The sequence below is a fragment of the Chenopodium quinoa genome, unplaced genomic scaffold (genome assembly GCF_001683475.1).
Source record: "Chenopodium quinoa cultivar QQ74 unplaced genomic scaffold, ASM168347v1, whole genome shotgun sequence".
In the NCBI taxonomy this organism is placed as follows: Eukaryota; Viridiplantae; Streptophyta; class Magnoliopsida; order Caryophyllales; family Amaranthaceae; genus Chenopodium; species Chenopodium quinoa.
This window is the reverse complement of record NW_018745617.1, coordinates 1,350,899-1,370,000: the sequence shown is the minus strand read 5'-3', so window position 1 is coordinate 1,370,000 and position 19,102 is coordinate 1,350,899. Positions and strand designations below refer to the sequence as shown.

Below are 19,102 nucleotides of genomic sequence, written 5' to 3'. Positions count from 1 at the left end.
CCCTTTGAATAAATCTTAAAGAAACAGTGCTTGGAAAATATTCTAAAAGGAAAAGGCTTCTTTGCCACCCAATGAAACTCAACAACTAATGATGGCTTGAGGTTGGTTTCCACTGCCAAATTGTACACCTCAGCCTAAGATTATAGCCTGTTACTCCCTCCAATCCTACATGTTTTTTCCATTTGGAATCTAAACACTATTCACTATTTAAGAGAAAATGATTTCCAATATATAAAGAAAAAACATGGTCAAGTGGGTTCTTGTTTGATTCGTCTCGATGAGTACTTTCAGTATATCAAACTTTATAAATTTGTAATTAGAGAGATATTAACAACTTAAAATTTGCATTAACATGTCAAAGGATTGTGGAAGGAATTTAAAGATCAGAGGGTGTAGTAATTATGGACGTTGAGGGCGTTTTGCATAAAGGTGCTGAGTAGGATACATGCTCATGCAGCTATAAAGAATTTTATCTTCAAATCATCAATCGGTTAATCAGTTGAAGAATTTAGCCTTTTTTTTTTTAAAAAAAAAAATCAATTATTTCTGTCGTCTGGTTGTGTATAAAGCTTTTAATTAATTTTCAATGCAGTAAATATTTATTTTGACATGCATTATATGTTTTAAACTTTAGGTAACTCAATTAGCTGAAAAGCTTAAAACAAATTTAGAGAAGGGGATTCCAGGGAGTGATGAAGATATTCTGCAAAGGAAAAATGTATATGGAACAAACACTTATCCTCGAAAGAAGGGGCGAAGTTTTTGGGTCAGTTTTGCTGTTTTGAGGAGCATTAATTAGATTTCTCTAATGATGGATGTATATATAATGTGACTTATCCTCTTAAATTTCTTACTTGGTTTAGCGGTTCCTTTGGGAGGCTTGTCAAGATTTGACTTTAATAATATTGATGGTAGCTGCCGTGGCATCTTTGGCTCTTGGTATTACATCAGAGGTGAGTCTGAAGCCTTTGCATTTTGTCAGTTTATTGTTAATTAAATAAGAGTTTATGAAAAGGAGTATTGATCTGTATGGTTCTGTTATTCTTAAGTAGTTAAGTGCATAAGGTATATTATATTTTTGCACTCCTTGAGCTTCTTTAAGGTAATATTGGGGTTATGAACCCTAAGAGCTATTATTTTAAATAAGCATGCCTATTGTTTTTTATTTATTTATTTTATTTTTTAAAATGAATTTTCCATTTAGGCAGTCCTGCAGTGTTTCTTTTAAGTGTTCAGGCTAAAGAGAAATGCTCTTTGGTTTTTAAAATTTTAATTGACAATTTTTTTTAATCATCAATCAATGGGAGCTCCATTTGTGGATTATAGTTATTATATTTTTGCTGTGGTTTCTTTCTCTTGTGCTTATAAATCTTATCAATTAGAGGGAATAATGAATTTTGGGATTGATGTAAATTTCCATTTGCTCATAGCCACTATATATAGTCTCAAGATCAGGATTAAGTTTCTTTTAAAGCTTTGGTGTCTACCAAGTATTGACCAGTACCAAATGTTGTCTACAATTATCAAATTTTGTTAACGAGACCTACTTATCTGCTAATAGGTAGTGCTATAATAACCAATAAAAACATGGTATTTCGTAGTTGATTTATAACTCAATGTATATTAGGAACTTTTCATTAAATTTTCATGCTGTCAAATAACTCTATCTCTTGAGTAAAGGGAAGGTTTGCTACGATGAATTGGTTGGTTCCGGTTTGCCTGTCCATTAGTGGATTAAGTGGTAAACTTAGAGGGTGCGTGCTTCTTATAGGTAATGAATTGAGGCCTAGGGAGGTTTTAATTTCTGTTTTATTCGTCTCTTACTATTGTTACTCAGCTTCGGATTAGAGCTTATAGTTTGGGGTAATGATTACTGATATAAACTCCCTCTTTCTTCTCTAAAGTTTGACTCACTTTCCATTTTGGGGAATTTGAGAAAGTTCGACTCACTTTTACTCTGTTCCTTTATTTGGCATACCTCTTTTACTACCTTGCCCTTCTCACCCCACTCTATTACCCCTTTCCACCCAATCTCTTGTATTTATCTACCTTTTTTTTACACTCACCCACCGTTTGCTCCTTCAAATTTTATCCACTGTAATGAACTGTCTTAAGGGAAAAGTGTACAGGTAATTTAGTTTGTTAATAGTGATCAAATGTAGTACATAAGAAGGGTAAATAGGCAATGCACTAAGAGATGCCTCCTGTGCACATGAGACAAAAGAACTCAGTCTAGAATCATCCTTTTATTTTTTTTTGTTTTTTTTTGAGGAACCATTCTAGAATCATCCTAGGTAGGGAGAATGTAAGTATAAGAAAGGAAGAGAGATATTGAGAAAGAGGGGGAGAATTTTGTATCAGGAAAACCTAGAGAGAGTTATGGCCTAAAGCCATTGTTAGAGAGTGATAGCCTAAAGCTATCTTGATAGTGATAGCCTAAAGCTATTAACCCTACCATTTTGTAACCCTTCCACCATTTACTATCAATATCAAAGCTTTTGATTTATTTGCTAGAAAAAAAAAATAAATAAAATAAATCAGAAATTCTAAGGCTTGTTTGGCATTAATTTTGGTTTTCAGTTTCCTGTTTTTTTGAAAACTAAAAACCAAAAACAGGAAACAAGAAAAAGGTGTTTCCACTTTTCTGTTAAAACTGTTGTCAGTTTTCAACATTATCATAATTTTAATAAGTTTATATAATTTTTGATTCATTATGGGACTCATATCATATACTTTTAGAAAACAAAAAACCATAAAACAGAAAACCACAACAATGCCAAACGAACCCCTAGCTGTTAAATTGGTTTTGTTGTGTGACTGATCTGAATCCATTACATCCATATTTTCCTTACACTCACTCATTTTTCACATACTATCCTACAAACAAGAGTCCATAGTAAGTGAGTTTAACTTTCAGGAATGAGAGAATATATATAATCGAACATTTATCCAAACTGTTGTGGCCCCCCTAAATTATTAATTTGCACTTTGAATGCTCAAAGATATTGGATTTTTAGTGACTAAATTTTTAAATTTCAATGGAATGTAAAGAAATTTTAAAGATAGGAAAAACTTGATTATGAGAAATGAAATTTGATTTTTTATTTGAAGCAATGGAGTGAAATGTGTTGAGGGAAGGAAGTATTGAGTCTATCTGTGTATGTCTATCAAAAATTAGATTTTTTCTTAATTAGAAAATAATAAAGCTTAGTCAATCTACCCAACTGGGCTGAAAATAGATAGTTTTTCTAAAAGAAAAATTAAGTGAATATCAGGTAGTTAAAACTCAATAAATGCTGTTTATAAATATTTATCATATAGTGAAGGGGAAGGGAGAGTAAAAGGTTGTCTCAAATTATGGACTTCCCCAAAATGCCCTAAATGCTAAGTAAAAAATTTAAAAAATCACAATTTTGCGTAATGTGTTTTTAATAAGAATATAGATATACCCATTTTGTCGCAACTTAAAATCTTCCAAATATCTATAAGCCCAAGGAAAACTCAAAAAGTAAAATAAAATAATAAAGTACCATGACTAAAGTCTCTATAATTGCATAACCGAGACTTTCCTAATTAAAACTTATCATTCCTTAAAAAATAATTTTGTTTAATTAGTTACCAATCTTGTAGAATAACAAAGGATATCATTGTTTATCATACATCATGCTTATCATTAAATTAGAGTATGAAACCTTTCAAAAAATTGTGACAGAGATGGAAATTAAACCCGATAATATAGTGAAAGTTAAATAACAATCTTACGCAATAGGAAAATATGTCAAGTGTTCCTCTGAATTACGAATGTTTCAGTTATTATAATATGTTTCTCTCATTGTGTATGGGTGACGGTATTGAATAAATTGTTGAAGTAAATAATATAAGCCATATGCGTTGCTTGTATATAGGGCTAGTATTTCTTAGGCAATGCGTCGGTCATTTATTTTTTAATTTACCCTCTTATTATTCCGTATTTTCTAAGATGTAGAGCTTAGCTCACTTTTGAGATTTAAATTTATCCATGAATTTTTTATGCTAGTTATAGCTGATTATTATTATTATTTATTTTATTTTATTAATTTAAAGTTTCCTTCTTGATGTGGATATATTTTATTTTATCTTTTATCATTTGGGTGATTACCGATTTTGTTGTGTTACAGGGTATCAAACAAGGATGGTATGATGGTGGTAGCATTCTCTTTGCAGTTTTCCTTGTTATTGTTGTTACAGGTATATTTGGTTTTCTTGTTAAGAAGGATGTCAATAATTTAATTAATTGCAATTGTTATTATTTTCTGTGAGATGGCAGTCTTGATGAAAGTGATGGCAAGTCTATGTTATATAAATATACATTGACAAGGTGTGAGCCATTATCAAGTCAGATGATTCAACCCCATACTTCCCTTATGATAGTGATCTTATCAATTAAACTGTTTTTTACTATGTACTTTTAGTAGGAACATGTTAATGTAATTAAGTGTCGATCAACGAGAGAAACATGTAATGTATAAGATGAAACTATGTTAGTAGCTTTAATGATACAAGGGATAGGTGATGGAGTTCTTGTGCTAAGAGTGCATAAATCATGGAGTAAAGTAACAGATTGCAAGAATATAAAATAATAATTGATGCGAAGTATAACCTACAAACATGGATGCATGTAAAGTAGCTCAGTTAGTTTTAAACTCCTGGGGGATGGTACCCACATTTGCCCTTTGTGGTTCTCAACACCAAAACAAACTTAGATGCATATAAAGTCTTTATAAAATAAATCTTTTTCCCGTATATTTTCGATGAACTTGTTTTTTTGACATCTATTTTCTGATGTGATGTTACCTTTCTCTACCCTAAGTATATGGTAAAGTATGGCAGTTAGTATATAAACTTAGACATAAAAAAATTTGTACAAATCTGGATTGCACAACAAGGTTTATATGAATATTAAATGCTAGTGATGACATCATCAACAACATTACTCCAATAGTCCAATGCCTCAAAAAAACCTTTGCAAAGGGTGGGGGTAAAGAGGGTTGCATGCACGAGGTTATACCTTGTGATGAGTGAATATTGGAAATGGACATTGTGGAAATGCTAGGAAATAGGAATGGTTTTCAAAATTGATGTTGAAGGGTTTTATTTTTTATTTTTTTTAAATTGGCATCTGCTGAGAAGTTATGTACTATTTTTGGTTTTATGCCATTGGAGCTTGTATATATGCAATATAATTTATATATAGCTATTTTTCAATCCTATGTTGTGTTACTAAATCTAAGGAGCTTTGAGCTTTGAACATTGTGTTTTTATTTTTTATTTTTTATCTTGCAGCCGTCAGTGATTACAGACAATCTCTCCAGTTTCAGAATCTGAACGATGAAAAAAGGAATATACACCTGGAGGTATTTAACTACCTGAACATTTTCTTTCTACCATATTAATTACAAGTACCTCAAGTAGGAGTAGCCTCATTGGACTTTTTCCCCTTTCATGCATGCACCATTAAATTATTGTTGTATGCTTGAAACATAATTTCCTTAATGTTGCTGTTAAGTGTTAATCGTCTCTAATATATGTATGCACAGGTAATCAGAGGGGGTAGAAGGGTGGAGATTTCAATCTTTGACATTGTTGTGGGAGATGTCATACCTCTTAAAATTGGTGATCAGGTGAATATGTTTCTCCATTTTTTCTCTTTATTCTTGTTAGTTTGTTTCAAGTGTATGCTTATTGATTTGAATTATCTATAGGTGCCTGCTGATGGAGTGCTAATATCTGGTCAATCTCTTGCAATTGATGAGTCAAGTATGACTGGAGAGAGCAAGATTGTAAGCGACTTCCTATAAGTAGTCCTTGATACTATATACTAAGCCTTGTTCTAAATTTTGTACTGTTTGAACTGGAGTTCTGCAGATTACCAAGGATACAAAATCACCCTTCTTAATGTCTGGCTGCAAAGTAGCTGATGGCTATGGAACTATGCTGGTATCTTTTGAATCCGTAGTTGTATGTAGACCAGCGGTTATAATTTTATAACTGTATTGAGACTTATCTTGGACAACAGCCTTCTGTTAAAATAATGAATATATTTCATCCTTGTTGCTATTTTGATGATGCATTTTACTCTACTTTCCTGACATTTGAATTATGTTGGAGTGGTGAAGTAAAATTATACTCTTTTCCCAAGTGATTATTTTAGTTTCTATGAGTATTTGATTTGTCTTTAATGGGTTTCTCTGGTTTTTCTCTTTTGCTTTCCGTAATTAGTTTGACTTTGTAAGTTTCTTTATATATATATATATATATATATATATATATATATATTTTTTTTTTTGGTAAGAGCACTGGGAGGTCTGGGGCAGTTGATAGAGTATTTTTTTTGTGTAAGTTGAATTTTATTGTGAGCCGAGATTACTGAAAGAGGTTGCTTATGATTGGGATACTTAGGAAATTTTACCAAAAATTTATGTGAGGTTGAGTATCTGACCATGATGTGTGCATTTAAATGCTTTCCAACATAAATTTCTCCTTGGATTAGTTGATGTGTTGTGCCCCTCCATGTCCTTGGTAATCTGCAAAAGTCTACTTCCTGGCAATACAGATAAATCATGAAGGTGCAAGATACAGAATCCAATCCAAGGAGAAATAAGGGATTTGAAGGTATTATGAGATCATATTGTTTGGAAAGCATCTGCAATGAATGGTGGTCAGTCCTGGCAATACTTGAGTAGTTGAGTGGTGGAATTCTTTACTAGTAATGATCTGAAATGTGGGAGAAGTCATAGGTTTTTCTGTTCAAAGATTGATATGAGGGTTTCTGATGACTGTTTGAAATTTTTACATGATTTGTAAATTGTCAGTGCACCTTCCATTATTGTAGCCTATCCTTACTTCTATACCATATCCAGGATTCATATGAGTAGGCTGTTTATGCTTTTCCATTATAGCTTAAGTTTCTTGTTGTCTTTCCCAAAGCCTAATTGCACATGTGTATTATGCCCTGGATTAAGAGGGCTCATATGAGTTGTTGAGACATCTCAAATTGAATTTTAAAGGTCTTGTGGCTCACAACTGTTTTTATTGTGCTTCTAGTTGTAAATTATTTTAGATCCTTGGCATGGGATCTCGGTTTGAAAGGATAGTGTACAATTGGTTTCAGGTCACAAGTGTAGGTGTAAATACGGAATGGGGTATGCTTATGGCCAGTATCTCAGAAGACACCGGTGAAGAAACACCATTGCAGGTAAGATCTTTATAACATATGTGTTGCCATCAACAGATATGTAGGTCTTTTTCTGGTTGTTCTTTTTTCTTTTCTTTCTTTCCTTCAATCCTTCTTTTGGTAAAAATGTATCTGTCACAGGTGCGTCTGAATGGCCTTGCGACTTTTATCGGTATTGCTGGTTTAACTGTGGCCTTTGTTGTTTTAGTTGTCCTTCTTGCTAGGTAAGATGATTCAGTTCTCAATTGTACATTCTATCCTCTGGCTAAAGCTACACAAATAGTTAAAGTAATACATGTCCTTGTTTAGGTACTTTACTGGTCATACAGAAGATGCTAATGGAACTCCACAGTTTCAGAAAGGAAAGACAAGTGCAAAACATGCTATAGAAGGAGTCGTCAAGATTGTCACTGTTGCTGTATGTACAACTTTCATGCATATATTTGTTTTTTTTTGGTTTTTGATACACATGTCAATTTTGTGGGTATAACAACTGCTTGACATTCCAGGTGACTATTGTGGTTGTTGCTGTTCCTGAAGGTCTTCCTTTAGCTGTCACCTTAACGTATGTCTACTATCCTCTTGAATTCTTCATTCATTTGGTTTTTCTTATGTGGACTCCAATATAAGGAATTGGACATCTCTGAAATCTTGTAATTGTTAGAGGTTCTTTTGGTGATATCTACGGAGTACTTTTTTGCTTGCCTTTTTACATTTATAACTGCTTTCATGGGCCTTAATCATGTTGCCCCATATCTTCTTTATATCTCATATATCGGTGTTGGATTCTATGACATGGGTATACACTCAATAGAGTCCTTCATTTTAAAGCAGAGCCACTGGGAGTCTTAACATAAAAAACCCAAAGTTTTACACATTTTGCACACCTGTATCCGACACAATATTTGAACTCAGAGTAACTTAAGTCTTATAATTCTGGATTATATGACAATCAGTGGATACAAGTGAGTCGGTTTCGACAGAGATCATCACTTAAGTCGTAGGCCTTTTCAATATTAAAAAATTTAGTGTGAAGAGATACCTTGGTCCCTTTTTTTTTGCTATGAGTATTGAAATAGGCTATGCAGAAAGGGTTGGTTCCTATATGAGGGCACCTATCACCTATGTGTTAATTTGAGCTGGGTTGGGCTTGGGCCAAAAGTGCATTAATTTTAAATATGTGGCAGGATACTCTGTGCTAGAAGTGTGTGCATCCTGAGATTTGTTTTGCATTGTAAGGCCACATCTGGGATTTTTATTATGGCAATGTTGTCCTTTTATCCACCCCTATCCCATAAGGCGGCAAAAGGAAATAGTTGATTATTAATGTGGTAAATAGGGAATTGACTTGATATAATTTGTCCAAGGGGAAAGATTGCTCTTTTCTTTTCTGCGTTTTCTGCTGTCAAGATCTGTTTGATATAGTTTGTATATTTTGAATTATTCTTAGTACTTGCTCATCTTGTTTGGTTCAATTTTGCACTTATTTTACAACTGTATTTCTGGACATTTATTCTTCTGGGCCCTGTTCTCTTCGCCTTCAAATACTAATATTCAGTAAAAATAATTTCAGTTCTATAAAAATAAGTATAGTTTAGTAAAAATTATTTCAGCTGAGTAAAAATAATTTCTATTTAGCAAAAATATGGTGAAGCGAACAATAGTTTATTTTTATATCCTTCTCACTGCTGATTCTTTTGATGATGTATTTTGCAGGCTTGCATACTCGATGAGAAAGATGATGAGGGACAAGGCTTTGGTATGGAATCAGGCTTTGTTTTTTGTTTTTTTTGGTGTTTTATGTAATCAGGCTTTATTAGGTATTATTTGTGGATTTAATGATCTTGTGATTTGATCAAGTCTTATTCTTCTACAGGTACGGAGGCTTTCGGCTTGTGAAACCATGGGTTCTGCGACTACAATATGTAGTGACAAAACTGGAACGTTGACCCTGAATCAGGCAAGGCTTTGACCATTCAAGTATCAGAAGTTGTAATTCTGTGCCTTGTGTTAAACTGTTAATTGTTTATGGCATGACTAAGGTTGTAGTGTCTTATTGAAATGGGCTTTACCGTAAATCTCATATTCTGTCTTCATCATTGCAGATGACTGTCGTGGAGGCTTATGCCAATGGGAAGAAAATTGATCAGCCAAATGACGGTTCATTGTTGTCTCCAATGTTGTCATCTTTACTTAAAGAGGGCATTGCGCAGAATACAACTGGCTGTGTTTTTCTTCCTGAGGTTAGCTAGATCAATCATAACACCTTCAACTGTCACTCTGAACCATTCTGTTAGCGATGAAAATTCCCTTTCACAACTGCTTAAAGTCCCTTGGGCGTTTACTGAATTTTAAATTATACTTACTCCAATTTTTTTTTAAAAAAACTATTGTGTTTCAACATATCTTCTGTCGGATATATATGTTTTCTTTTTTCATTAATTATCTATTATTGTGGAAACGGTTGCTTTGCTGGAAGTGTTTCTTTCCCTCTCTCTCTCCCTCTCTATATAATTTTTAATCTATGAGAGGCTTATTTTATGTTTTCTGGTGTTTGTAATAGTTGCAAAATCGGTATGCTAAATATGTGTACCTGCTATTGTTGATATCGTTGTATGTCATATCCTCTTGTTTTCTATGCTGGGTCAACACTGCTGCTGAATCAGGAGTCTTACCTCTCTTACAATAGCTGAAAAGCTGTTTAGAAGTGCCCCTGGAAATATATAATTTATGTTGGTAATAGTTATATCTTTAAAAATCGGAAGCACTAAGCTGTGGCCGTGTCCCTTTTCTGTTTATGCAGGGTGGGGGGGATATTGAAATTTCTGGATCACCAACAGAAAAGGCCATCCTTTCATGGGCAGTTAAGGTACATTAATTGAGATATTGGTATTGGAAGTTGATGATTTCTATTCTACAACATTATTAACCTGAAATTTTCAGCTCGGAATGAATTTTGATGCTATAAGAGCGGAATCTACGATTATCCATGCATTTCCATTCAACTCAGAGAAAAAACGAGGAGGTGTTGCAGTTAAAACAGTAAGTTTGTGATAGAATCTTATTTCAACCCAGTTCTTTTGCAATTTTCCTTTTTATGTTTGCTTACTGATTTTTCTGTTGTTAAAAATGATGGCAAGCATTTCTTAGTTAAGCTACACCAAAATGCAACCCAATTGCTCAAAGTTGTGTCCTGATATGTTATGCAGTGTATGTTAGTGGTAAATGCTAGTAATTGTTGCCGAACGTTTCTTGGTTAAGTACACCAAAATATTATTTAATTGCTTGAAGTTGTGATTAAATAGGTTAGATACTACACTTTAGTGGTAAGCTAGTTATTAGTTTACAAAAGTAATTAAGTGTTAATATTGAGAATCTTAATCCTCTTAATTAAACGGCATGGGCTAATTATTAGTGTAACGGTCAGTAGACAGTAGGTCGAAGTAATTATATGAAATTGACATGCCCCAGCTTGCTTAATTTATATTTAGGTAATGTCCGAGTTAGTAAACTAAGAATGACCCTGGGCTCTGTCCTTCTGTTTGGCCTATTCTGCAAAATTTACTAATCTATAGTGAGAGTAGGTACTTGATCAGATTGCTATTTTCACCATTCTTTTATCATCCTTTTTCTTTTCTTTATTCTTTTTGTAATTTTTTCATTTAATGTTATTTGCAGCCTGGTTCTGAAGTCCATGTACATTGGAAGGGGGCTGCTGAAATTGTCCTTGCTTCGTGCACCAGATACTTGGATGAAAATGACTCCATGGCTTTGCTGGATGAGCAAAAGGTGAATAAGAAAATGTGGTGCCATAGTATTTGTTTTGCTTTACGTTTAATCCTAATTAGTCATTTTGTGGATGACTATAAGGAATAATCACTTTTAGTTCATGTAGCCAACCCCACTTTTGGGATTATGGCTTTGATTGATTGAACTCTTTCAATCTTGAACACATAATTCCATTTTCCCTTCCCCCTCTGGCGTCTTCTGATCTTGTATGCTGGCTGAATCTATTGGGCTGAAGAGTTTTTACGTTCTTCCCTTCTGTTTTCCCCCTCTTTTCTTCCAACTTTCTAGTTTACACAGTAATGTGATTGGGCAAATGTTTATGTTATCTATGTTTGAATTGAAGCCATTAATAATTATTCTAGGTCCCCTTCTCAACTGTACAGGATTCTGGGCTTATTTTTAGGTGACTGAAATTCCTGCATAGTTTAGGGTAATATTTGAATGACAATAAATAAAATTTGCATTATGGTTGGTGTTCATGCACTCATATGTAGTCATTACATGATGTGCGGTTTTAACTGTCTACCTATTTTTGCAGTTGGCATTTTATAAGACGGCTATTGAACAGATGGCTGTTCAAAGTCTTCGTTGTGTTGCCATTGCATATAGACCAGTTGAGCTGGATAAAGTGCCATCTGATGAAGAGCACATATCTCAGTGGGCGTTGCCTGATGATGATTTGGTTTTGCTAGCAATTGTTGGTATAAAGGTATAAGATCTCTTGGACTTCTTCGATGTACTTTCCTTGCGTTATATGATTGTCGAAAGTTTTGTCAGTGTTGAATTATAGTTTGTTATCACAATTATTTTCACTATTAAAGGATATTTGTGTTCTATGTAAAACCACTATTTTTAGCTTTTGCTTAACTAGGATATTCTCAGTGCTAGCTATGACTAGTCCAAAAGGTTGATGCTGGAAATCAGATCCATGTCTTTGAAGTCTATCGTAATCTATATTGTTATAATGGGGCAAGCTAATAGATTTGGCACTTGTCTGAACAATTGAATTACTGTTGCTAACGCTTGTATTAGCAGTGTCTGTTAATTAGTCAATTACTCTGTACTCTGTAACCTATGTCTTTTCAAAGTGGTTCCCAATTTGGGACAGTTTCTGAAGTAACAGTAATAAGGAGAGGTTAGCTTCATCGAATGCATATGTTTTGCTTCTTATTTACCTGTTAATTATTCTCTTTATGTTGCTTCCTTTTGTTTAAAAACTGCTGGTACTTGATTTGGTGCTTTCCATGTTTATGTCGACTTGTGCTGGTCATATGGAGTTGAATGTCATTAAAATGCTTCACCAGAATTTAAGCAGTCTGATGGTTAATTTGTAGGATCCATGTCGCCCTGGAGTCAGAGATTCAGTTGAATTATGCAGGGCTGCTGGCGTAAAGGTATGTGTCTGAAGTTGCAATTTATTTTATAGTACTGCTAAAATGATCCCCCCCCCCCCCCCCCCTTTTTTTTTTTAATCCCCTCTAAGTTTGCATTATCTAATTTATCTCGAATGACAAAGTTAACATTGACCCTGGCCCTATACATCTGCATTAGCTTACTATGCCAAGGTTTTTGAACAGGTGAAACTAGCATTGTAAAAAAAAAAATAATAATAAAAAAAAATAATAATAAATAGGAAAAATTGACAAAAATAATCCCAACTTTGCTCGATTCACCCAAAATAATCTAATCCCAACTTTGGATTATTTTAAATAGTCCAAACTTTAATGTGAATTTTCTTCTAATGGTCCCAGGTGACCTATAACCGGTTGAATAGGTAAATTTTTTTTAACAAAAAATTAACTTACAAATGTCACCACGTGATTGGTCAATAATACTAATGAACTATTATTAGTTACTAAACAACACTTAACTAAGTAAATATAACAAATTATTTAAAAATAATGAAAAAAAACCACCACCACCAGCAAACCTCCCTGCCCCTACACCCCGCCCAGCCCTCCGCCCCCACTCCCGTCGAGCCCAGACCCACCGATTACCCTCGCCGGCGCTTCCCTTCCCCTACCGCCTGCGTCGACACTTAACCACCGCAACCCCAACACGAAATCCCCTTTTCCTCCCACGAAATCCACTAAATCATCATCAACGAACTCGAAATCATACTCAAAATCATCACCATAACCATCAACATGAAGAAGCCCATTAACCACCAATATTAAGAAGCCCATTAACAATCATCCTCCTCTAAATCAGAACCAAACCCTTGAAAAGTATCTTCTGGAACTTCACCAAAATCAATGGCTATTTGAGTTTTAAGCAGGGGTTTGTGCTATGGTGGTTTAGGGGTAACGGTAGGGGAAGCGCCGGCGAGGAGAATCGTGGGTCTGGAAGCAACGGGAAAGTAGGTACTGGAGCGAGAGAGTTGGGAAGGGACGGTGTTTGGGCTGGTGATGGTGGTGGGTTTTTTTAGTTAATTATTTTTTAATTTTTTTGTGATTTAATTTATTTATCTTTTTGGCCAATTACACTCTAACACGTGTCAGTTAACTTATTATTATAAGTTAAAAAACCGGTTGGGACCATTAGAAGAAAATTCACATTAAAGTTCGGATTATTAAATAATAATCCAAAGTTGAGATTATTTTGAGCGAATCGAGCAAAGTTGGGATTATTCCTATCAATTTTTCCTAATAAATAAATATAGCAGGTGAAACTATCAGACTATTCAAGCATGAGGTCCTTTCAATTTTTACTGGAATGTTGAAGCAAAGATAATATTTCTAACATTCCATTTTTGTTGACGCATTTCTTTGGGCATGTTTGCCAATTGCCAATCAAACATCATCAATTAAATAAGAAAATTATAAATTATATATTGAGGCGAATAAAATAAGGCGGTAAGGCCCCACATGACCTTTTAAATTTTTTTTTTATTATATTTCCTTGTGCATTAAACACATAAGGATGTCAAATTAATTTATGTGAGTACTATTATTGCCCTAAGCCACTTAATTAAACCATGTCAAAAAATGAAATGGTGGAAGTATATATATTTTTTGTATCAAGTTTGATTGAATTTTAATGAGTTTGACATTGTTTTAGGCCTTTTGGCCGCATCATAATCCACCTAAGTAACAAACTAAAGGTTATTTTCCTTTCTTAATTATAAAGGTCCACACAAGTCCATGAACATAACACAGTAAGTCCAAAACCCAAATTAACATGTGTAATAAATTAAGGATTGTTGTGTCGAAAAAGTATGAGAAAAACTAGGGTGTTTTTATAAATCCAGTGTGCGTTAAAAACTTTTTTGACTCACTTCCAATTATATTATTAACCATAAAATGATAATATTCGAGTATATTCATTTTTCAAAATTTTGGGGAGTTAGATCAGAATATAAGCAGTTAGGGGCACATATAGCTTGATTGGTGTGAATGGCAGGGACTTCTGATTTTTTTTGTTTCCTTGAGCTGCAATTTTTTGGATTCAGAATCTTGTATCTTGCCTATAATAATAATTGTGTGGATCTCATTGCTTTAGGTGCGCATGGTCACTGGTGACAATCTTCAGACTGCTAAAGCAATAGCTCTGGAGTGTGGCATTCTAGCTTCAGATGCAGATGCTAATGAGCCAAACTTGATTGAGGGAAAGTCATTTCGTAGCATGTCGGAAACTCAGAGAGAAGAGATTGCAGAAAAGATATCTGTATGCACTTTTACTTCATTTACTGATGTCATATTTGTATTCTCTGCTTAATTTCCTTTGAAAGAATTGAACTATTAACTTTTGATTGAAGTTCTTAAAAAATAAAATTATAGGTAAGTTCGACGGACAGCAGCAACTAACTAAATTTGCTGATGTACAGGTTATGGGAAGGTCTTCACCTAATGACAAACTTTTGCTTGTCCAAGCTTTGAAGAGGAGGGGCCATGTTGTAGCTGTCACTGGTGATGGAACCAATGATGCTCCAGCATTACATGAGGTATTTCATAATCCTATATATGTGTATTAGGATCTCTTCTATCCTTATCTCTTTTTCTTGTTTGCAGACTAACCTTTTGTCATTTGTTTATTCTGGTAGCAAACTGCAAATCTTTTCTTATTTGGTATAACTGAAATTCTGCCTTTTTTTTTCGCTCTAGGCAGACATTGGTCTTGCAATGGGTATTGCTGGTACTGAAGTGGCAAAAGAAAGCTCCGATATCATTATCTTGGATGATAATTTTGCTTCTGTTGTTAAGGTAGGTTTGTCCCTGTTAGTCTGTTGATCGAAAGAAGTAATTCTCATTACACTTAGTGGTCATGATGCATGTGGTCTCTGAAAATATAATGATGTTGCGGAGATGCCAATCAACTTAAACTTGCTGTATATATATTCTGAAAGCTTAGGTCAAGACAAGATTATATTTATCAACTTTATGTTTGCTACTAGAGGCTTCTTTAACTGAATCTTTTATCTTTCTCTCTTTTCATATTATTGTATGTTGTGTATGATTAGATTACATTAATGCTTTAAACTCTTTCAGGTTGTTAGATGGGGTAGATCTGTGTATGCAAACATTCAGAAATTCATTCAGTTCCAACTTACAGTCAACGTGGCTGCCCTCATTATAAATGTTGTTGCTGCATTTTCTTCTGGTGATGTCCCATTGAATGCTGTACAGGTAGCCTTCTCTCCTGTTCTTTCTATTCTTTGGAAGGATATGTGCATATCCTAGTCTTGCGTTGTGTAAAATCTGTTCAATGACTGTCTTCACTCTTCAGTAATATTATATTATTTTGCAGCTTCTCTGGGTCAATCTGATAATGGATACTCTAGGAGCACTTGCATTGGCTACAGAACCACCTACAGATCATCTTATGCACAGACCTCCTGTTGGTCGAAGGTTAGTACTGGAAGCTTAATTTTTGGACATACGTGTATTCTGCTCAATATGATTTGTTATAATACAGGAAATCTACTGTCCATCCATATACTTGCTTCTCTTGTTTGCAATCTTTGCATCATGAAGCTTCTCTGCAAATGAGTTTCAACTTGACTATATTTTGATGTATCAGCTGTTACCCATACATAACACAAGCCATATTGTAAGGTATGAGTGGGAGTGAAATCAATCTTTAAATGGATGAGTTTGGTTCAAGAGTGGAGACAAGGAAAGTGGAATTTCTCGAAATCCAAGAATCAGGGAAACATTTGACTATAAAAAGCTGTAAATTTTTATTTTTTAAAAAATAATACAATCCAAATTTTCTTGCATAATTAGATCTATGGAGATATGGAATGGTTAAGCTAGTTTTTGTGTGGAATTATATGAGCTTGAGGAGCAGAATACACCTTCTATTGCTTATTTACATAAATATTCAAATGTTTGTTGTCTTCTGATAGCATCATATTATATAGCTGTAAATTCTATGGGATTGCTTCTATTCTTTGGCCTTGTTGCTTTCTTTTCCTTAGTGTTAAAGACTTCGTGAACTGGTTATCAAGCAATTCATCTAAATTTGTTCTTTTTAGTATTCTGGAAAATAACAATCTTTAACACTATTTTTGTAGGGAGCCTCTTATAACAAATATTATGTGGAGGAATCTATTGATACAGGTCCAGTTCTCACTTTGTTCTATTGCATAAAGTTCAGATTATCCTTTTATAGTTGAACTGGTTTATGTTCAATGTTTTTGCATGTTATAAATTGTCTGATTTTTTGATTTTTTTTTTTTAAAAAATGAAATCATAGGCTGTGTATCAAGTGATTGTTCTGCTTATACTCAACTTCCAAGGTCGAAATATCTTACATTTGCGGCATGATACCACTGAACTTGCTAACCAAGTAAAGAACACAGTGATCTTCAATGCATTTGTCCTTTGTCAGGTGAGTGCTAGTGGAAATTTCTTTTTTGTACTGCAATGCAGCTTGTGTGGCCAATTATTCAGAGTGTAGCCATATTCTAGTATCTACGATTTCAGCATTTTAGTGAATATGAAATGTCAGAGGACAAAAATTACTTGGGATACCATCACGAAATCCTTTCATAAATCAAATCCTCTTTTTGACGAAAAAAAATGTTGTTCAGTTAATAGCCAAAAACAGAGGGGGGTGGGGGGGGGGATCTGCTTAGATTTCTTATTGTTCTGTTTTGGTGTTTGGATAAATTCACCGACTTAGGTTGCCGAAGTACTGACACTTTGATGCAATTTGATGTTGCACAGATATTCAACGAGTTCAATGCTCGTAAGCCTGATCAAGTCAATATATTTGATGGAGTTATTAAAAATCAATTGTTCATGGGAATAATAGCAGTAACTTTAGTACTTCAGGTAAAGCTGGTGAAATTGTGTGTATGAACTAATTGTTATTTTAAGTTGGCAGTTCTAATTTTTCTTTTTGGGTTTGTTTCGTTGTGTCATGTATATTGCAGATTGTCATAGTCGAGTTCCTTGGCAAGTTTGCTAAAACTGTAAGGCTGAACTGGCAGATGTGGCTTGTCTGCGTTGTCATTGGTGCTATCAGGTACCTTTTTTTTTTTTTCCCTTGTCCACTCTTTTTGGGTTTGTATTCCTCCCTCCGCATAAGCTTTTTCTCTTTGTATGCTTTTATTTCACCTCTGTTTCTACTCAGCATAAACCATGTTTATGTCATGTATTGGCTAACTTGTTAATTCCGTATAGTTTCATTTTAGGGTTCACTACCACTTTCTTTTGACAATGAGCTTTAAAATAACTTTTGACTGATGTTTTCTTCTGATGTTTTCTTGAACTAGTTGGCCTCTTGCTGCCTTGGGAAAGTTGATTCCAGTACCGAAAACTCCTCTGAGCAATTTTTTAAAGTGCGGAAGGTCCCAACAGAGAAGTCGTCATTAGTAAGGTTACTCTCCCTCCCCCTTCCCCTCAAAATATTTTGGCCTGTGATTCTCTAAGTTTGAGAAGTTCGCCCTGAGGGTGGTTCATCGCCAATATTGATCTCATGTCTCTGGATAGTTGAAATAGCATTTATCCAAACCTGCTGATATGTGCCCTTTGTTATGCAATTTCAGGTAGAGAGAAGACAAGGCATCCAGATGACAGTATACTATACAACAAAATTAGATGATAGCTTCAGATTTTCTGCTCACTTTTGCTTTTGGCGACTAACAGACATACACGCTGACTTGTGGATATAATTTTCTTGCTAATTTCTTGGGTGCCAAATCTTTTGTACACAGATTAAATGATGATTTTCACCTGACCACTATATATTTTGTCTGGGTTGTTCATGATTGTGAGTTGTTGGTGTGCTGTGTTCACGGATAGTTAACTTCTGTTCTAGCTGGGAATTGAAAGGTATATGGCTAAAATTGGGATTCAAGAAACAATTTCTCATGTCGTTTCCGTTGAAAGTGTTTATACTCGCTGCAAATAGCTGGGTTTTTAAACACGATCATTGTTATATTCCGCTTATTTTGGGTTTTTTTTTTTATTTTTTTTTTTTTATTTTTTTTTATTTTGGTCCTCATGATTGATTATACAATTTTAGAGAAAACTTGTAAGTTAAGGTTTGTTATACTTGATATAAAAGAGGGTGAAGTGCAAATTTGTATAATACATCCTGGCAGTACTTTCCTCTTAGGTTGTGTGTTTGGAAACAAGATATTCATTTTAAATGTTGGAATTGAATTTCAGCATTTGAAATCCTGAATTTCAAATTCTAAGAAAATGAAATTACACTTTTAATTCACACGGATTTCCTTTCTTTCTCCGCCACAATCTTCAATTCCCAAATTTTCATCCCTTCCTCTTAAATTCCCAAAGTTTCATCTCTTCCCAAATTTTTCTTTTTCGTCAATCTTAAATTCCCAAATTTGCTTTGCTTGCTGCAATGTTGGTATCAAGTTGTAATGTTGGTGCAATGGAGGAGAGAGAAAGCTCGCGCACCGCTTCAATGGAGAATTCAAAGAGTTGTTGCAAATTTTAGAAATTAGTCGACTAAATTTCAGCTATTTTAAATAAGTTACACTATGGTCGAGCAGGAAATTTGAAGCTCGCTTTAATGGAAGATGGGCGAGAGAACTTGTGTGTGCTTCAATGTTGAAGAACCCTAGGAGAGAGAAAAAATTGGAGAAGGGGATGAAAACTTTTGTATGAATTTATTGCATATTAGAAT

At 34.2% G+C, this 19,102-nt stretch overlaps 1 protein-coding gene across 3 annotated transcripts in view; it reads left to right on the top strand.

Annotated features, from left to right (window-relative positions):
- The window catches only part of LOC110716597 (calcium-transporting ATPase 10, plasma membrane-type-like), a 23,544-nt gene extending 4,977 nt beyond the window's left edge, over nucleotides 1-18,567 (top strand). For 2 of the 3 annotated variants that reach the window (XM_021895230.1, XM_021895229.1), the window contains exons 6-35: nucleotides 635-766; nucleotides 864-953; nucleotides 4,158-4,227; nucleotides 5,323-5,393; nucleotides 5,577-5,660; nucleotides 5,742-5,819; nucleotides 5,905-5,976; nucleotides 7,151-7,234; nucleotides 7,355-7,437; nucleotides 7,523-7,631; nucleotides 7,723-7,778; nucleotides 8,930-8,972; nucleotides 9,090-9,173; nucleotides 9,319-9,456; nucleotides 10,017-10,082; nucleotides 10,157-10,255; nucleotides 10,892-11,002; nucleotides 11,541-11,711; nucleotides 12,337-12,396; nucleotides 14,504-14,668; nucleotides 14,829-14,945; nucleotides 15,106-15,204; nucleotides 15,490-15,627; nucleotides 15,749-15,849; nucleotides 16,518-16,563; nucleotides 16,700-16,834; nucleotides 17,173-17,280; nucleotides 17,382-17,473; nucleotides 17,724-17,827; nucleotides 17,997-18,567. In XM_021895230.1, coding sequence (XP_021750922.1) covers nucleotides 635-766; nucleotides 864-953; nucleotides 4,158-4,227; nucleotides 5,323-5,393; nucleotides 5,577-5,660; nucleotides 5,742-5,819; nucleotides 5,905-5,976; nucleotides 7,151-7,234; nucleotides 7,355-7,437; nucleotides 7,523-7,631; nucleotides 7,723-7,778; nucleotides 8,930-8,972; nucleotides 9,090-9,173; nucleotides 9,319-9,456; nucleotides 10,017-10,082; nucleotides 10,157-10,255; nucleotides 10,892-11,002; nucleotides 11,541-11,711; nucleotides 12,337-12,396; nucleotides 14,504-14,668; nucleotides 14,829-14,945; nucleotides 15,106-15,204; nucleotides 15,490-15,627; nucleotides 15,749-15,849; nucleotides 16,518-16,563; nucleotides 16,700-16,834; nucleotides 17,173-17,280; nucleotides 17,382-17,473; nucleotides 17,724-17,823 — 2,802 coding nt within the window. In that variant the 3' untranslated portion in view covers nucleotides 17,824-17,827; nucleotides 17,997-18,567. The remainder of the gene's footprint in view (nucleotides 1-634; nucleotides 767-863; nucleotides 954-4,157; nucleotides 4,228-5,322; nucleotides 5,394-5,576; nucleotides 5,661-5,741; nucleotides 5,820-5,904; nucleotides 5,977-7,150; nucleotides 7,235-7,354; nucleotides 7,438-7,522; nucleotides 7,632-7,722; nucleotides 7,779-8,929; nucleotides 8,973-9,089; nucleotides 9,174-9,318; nucleotides 9,457-10,016; nucleotides 10,083-10,156; nucleotides 10,256-10,891; nucleotides 11,003-11,540; nucleotides 11,712-12,336; nucleotides 12,397-14,503; nucleotides 14,669-14,828; nucleotides 14,946-15,105; nucleotides 15,205-15,489; nucleotides 15,628-15,748; nucleotides 15,850-16,517; nucleotides 16,564-16,699; nucleotides 16,835-17,172; nucleotides 17,281-17,381; nucleotides 17,474-17,723; nucleotides 17,828-17,996) is intronic. The other variant, XM_021895231.1, reaches the window with a different exon arrangement.
- The last annotated feature ends 535 nt before the right edge of the window (nucleotides 18,568-19,102 follow it).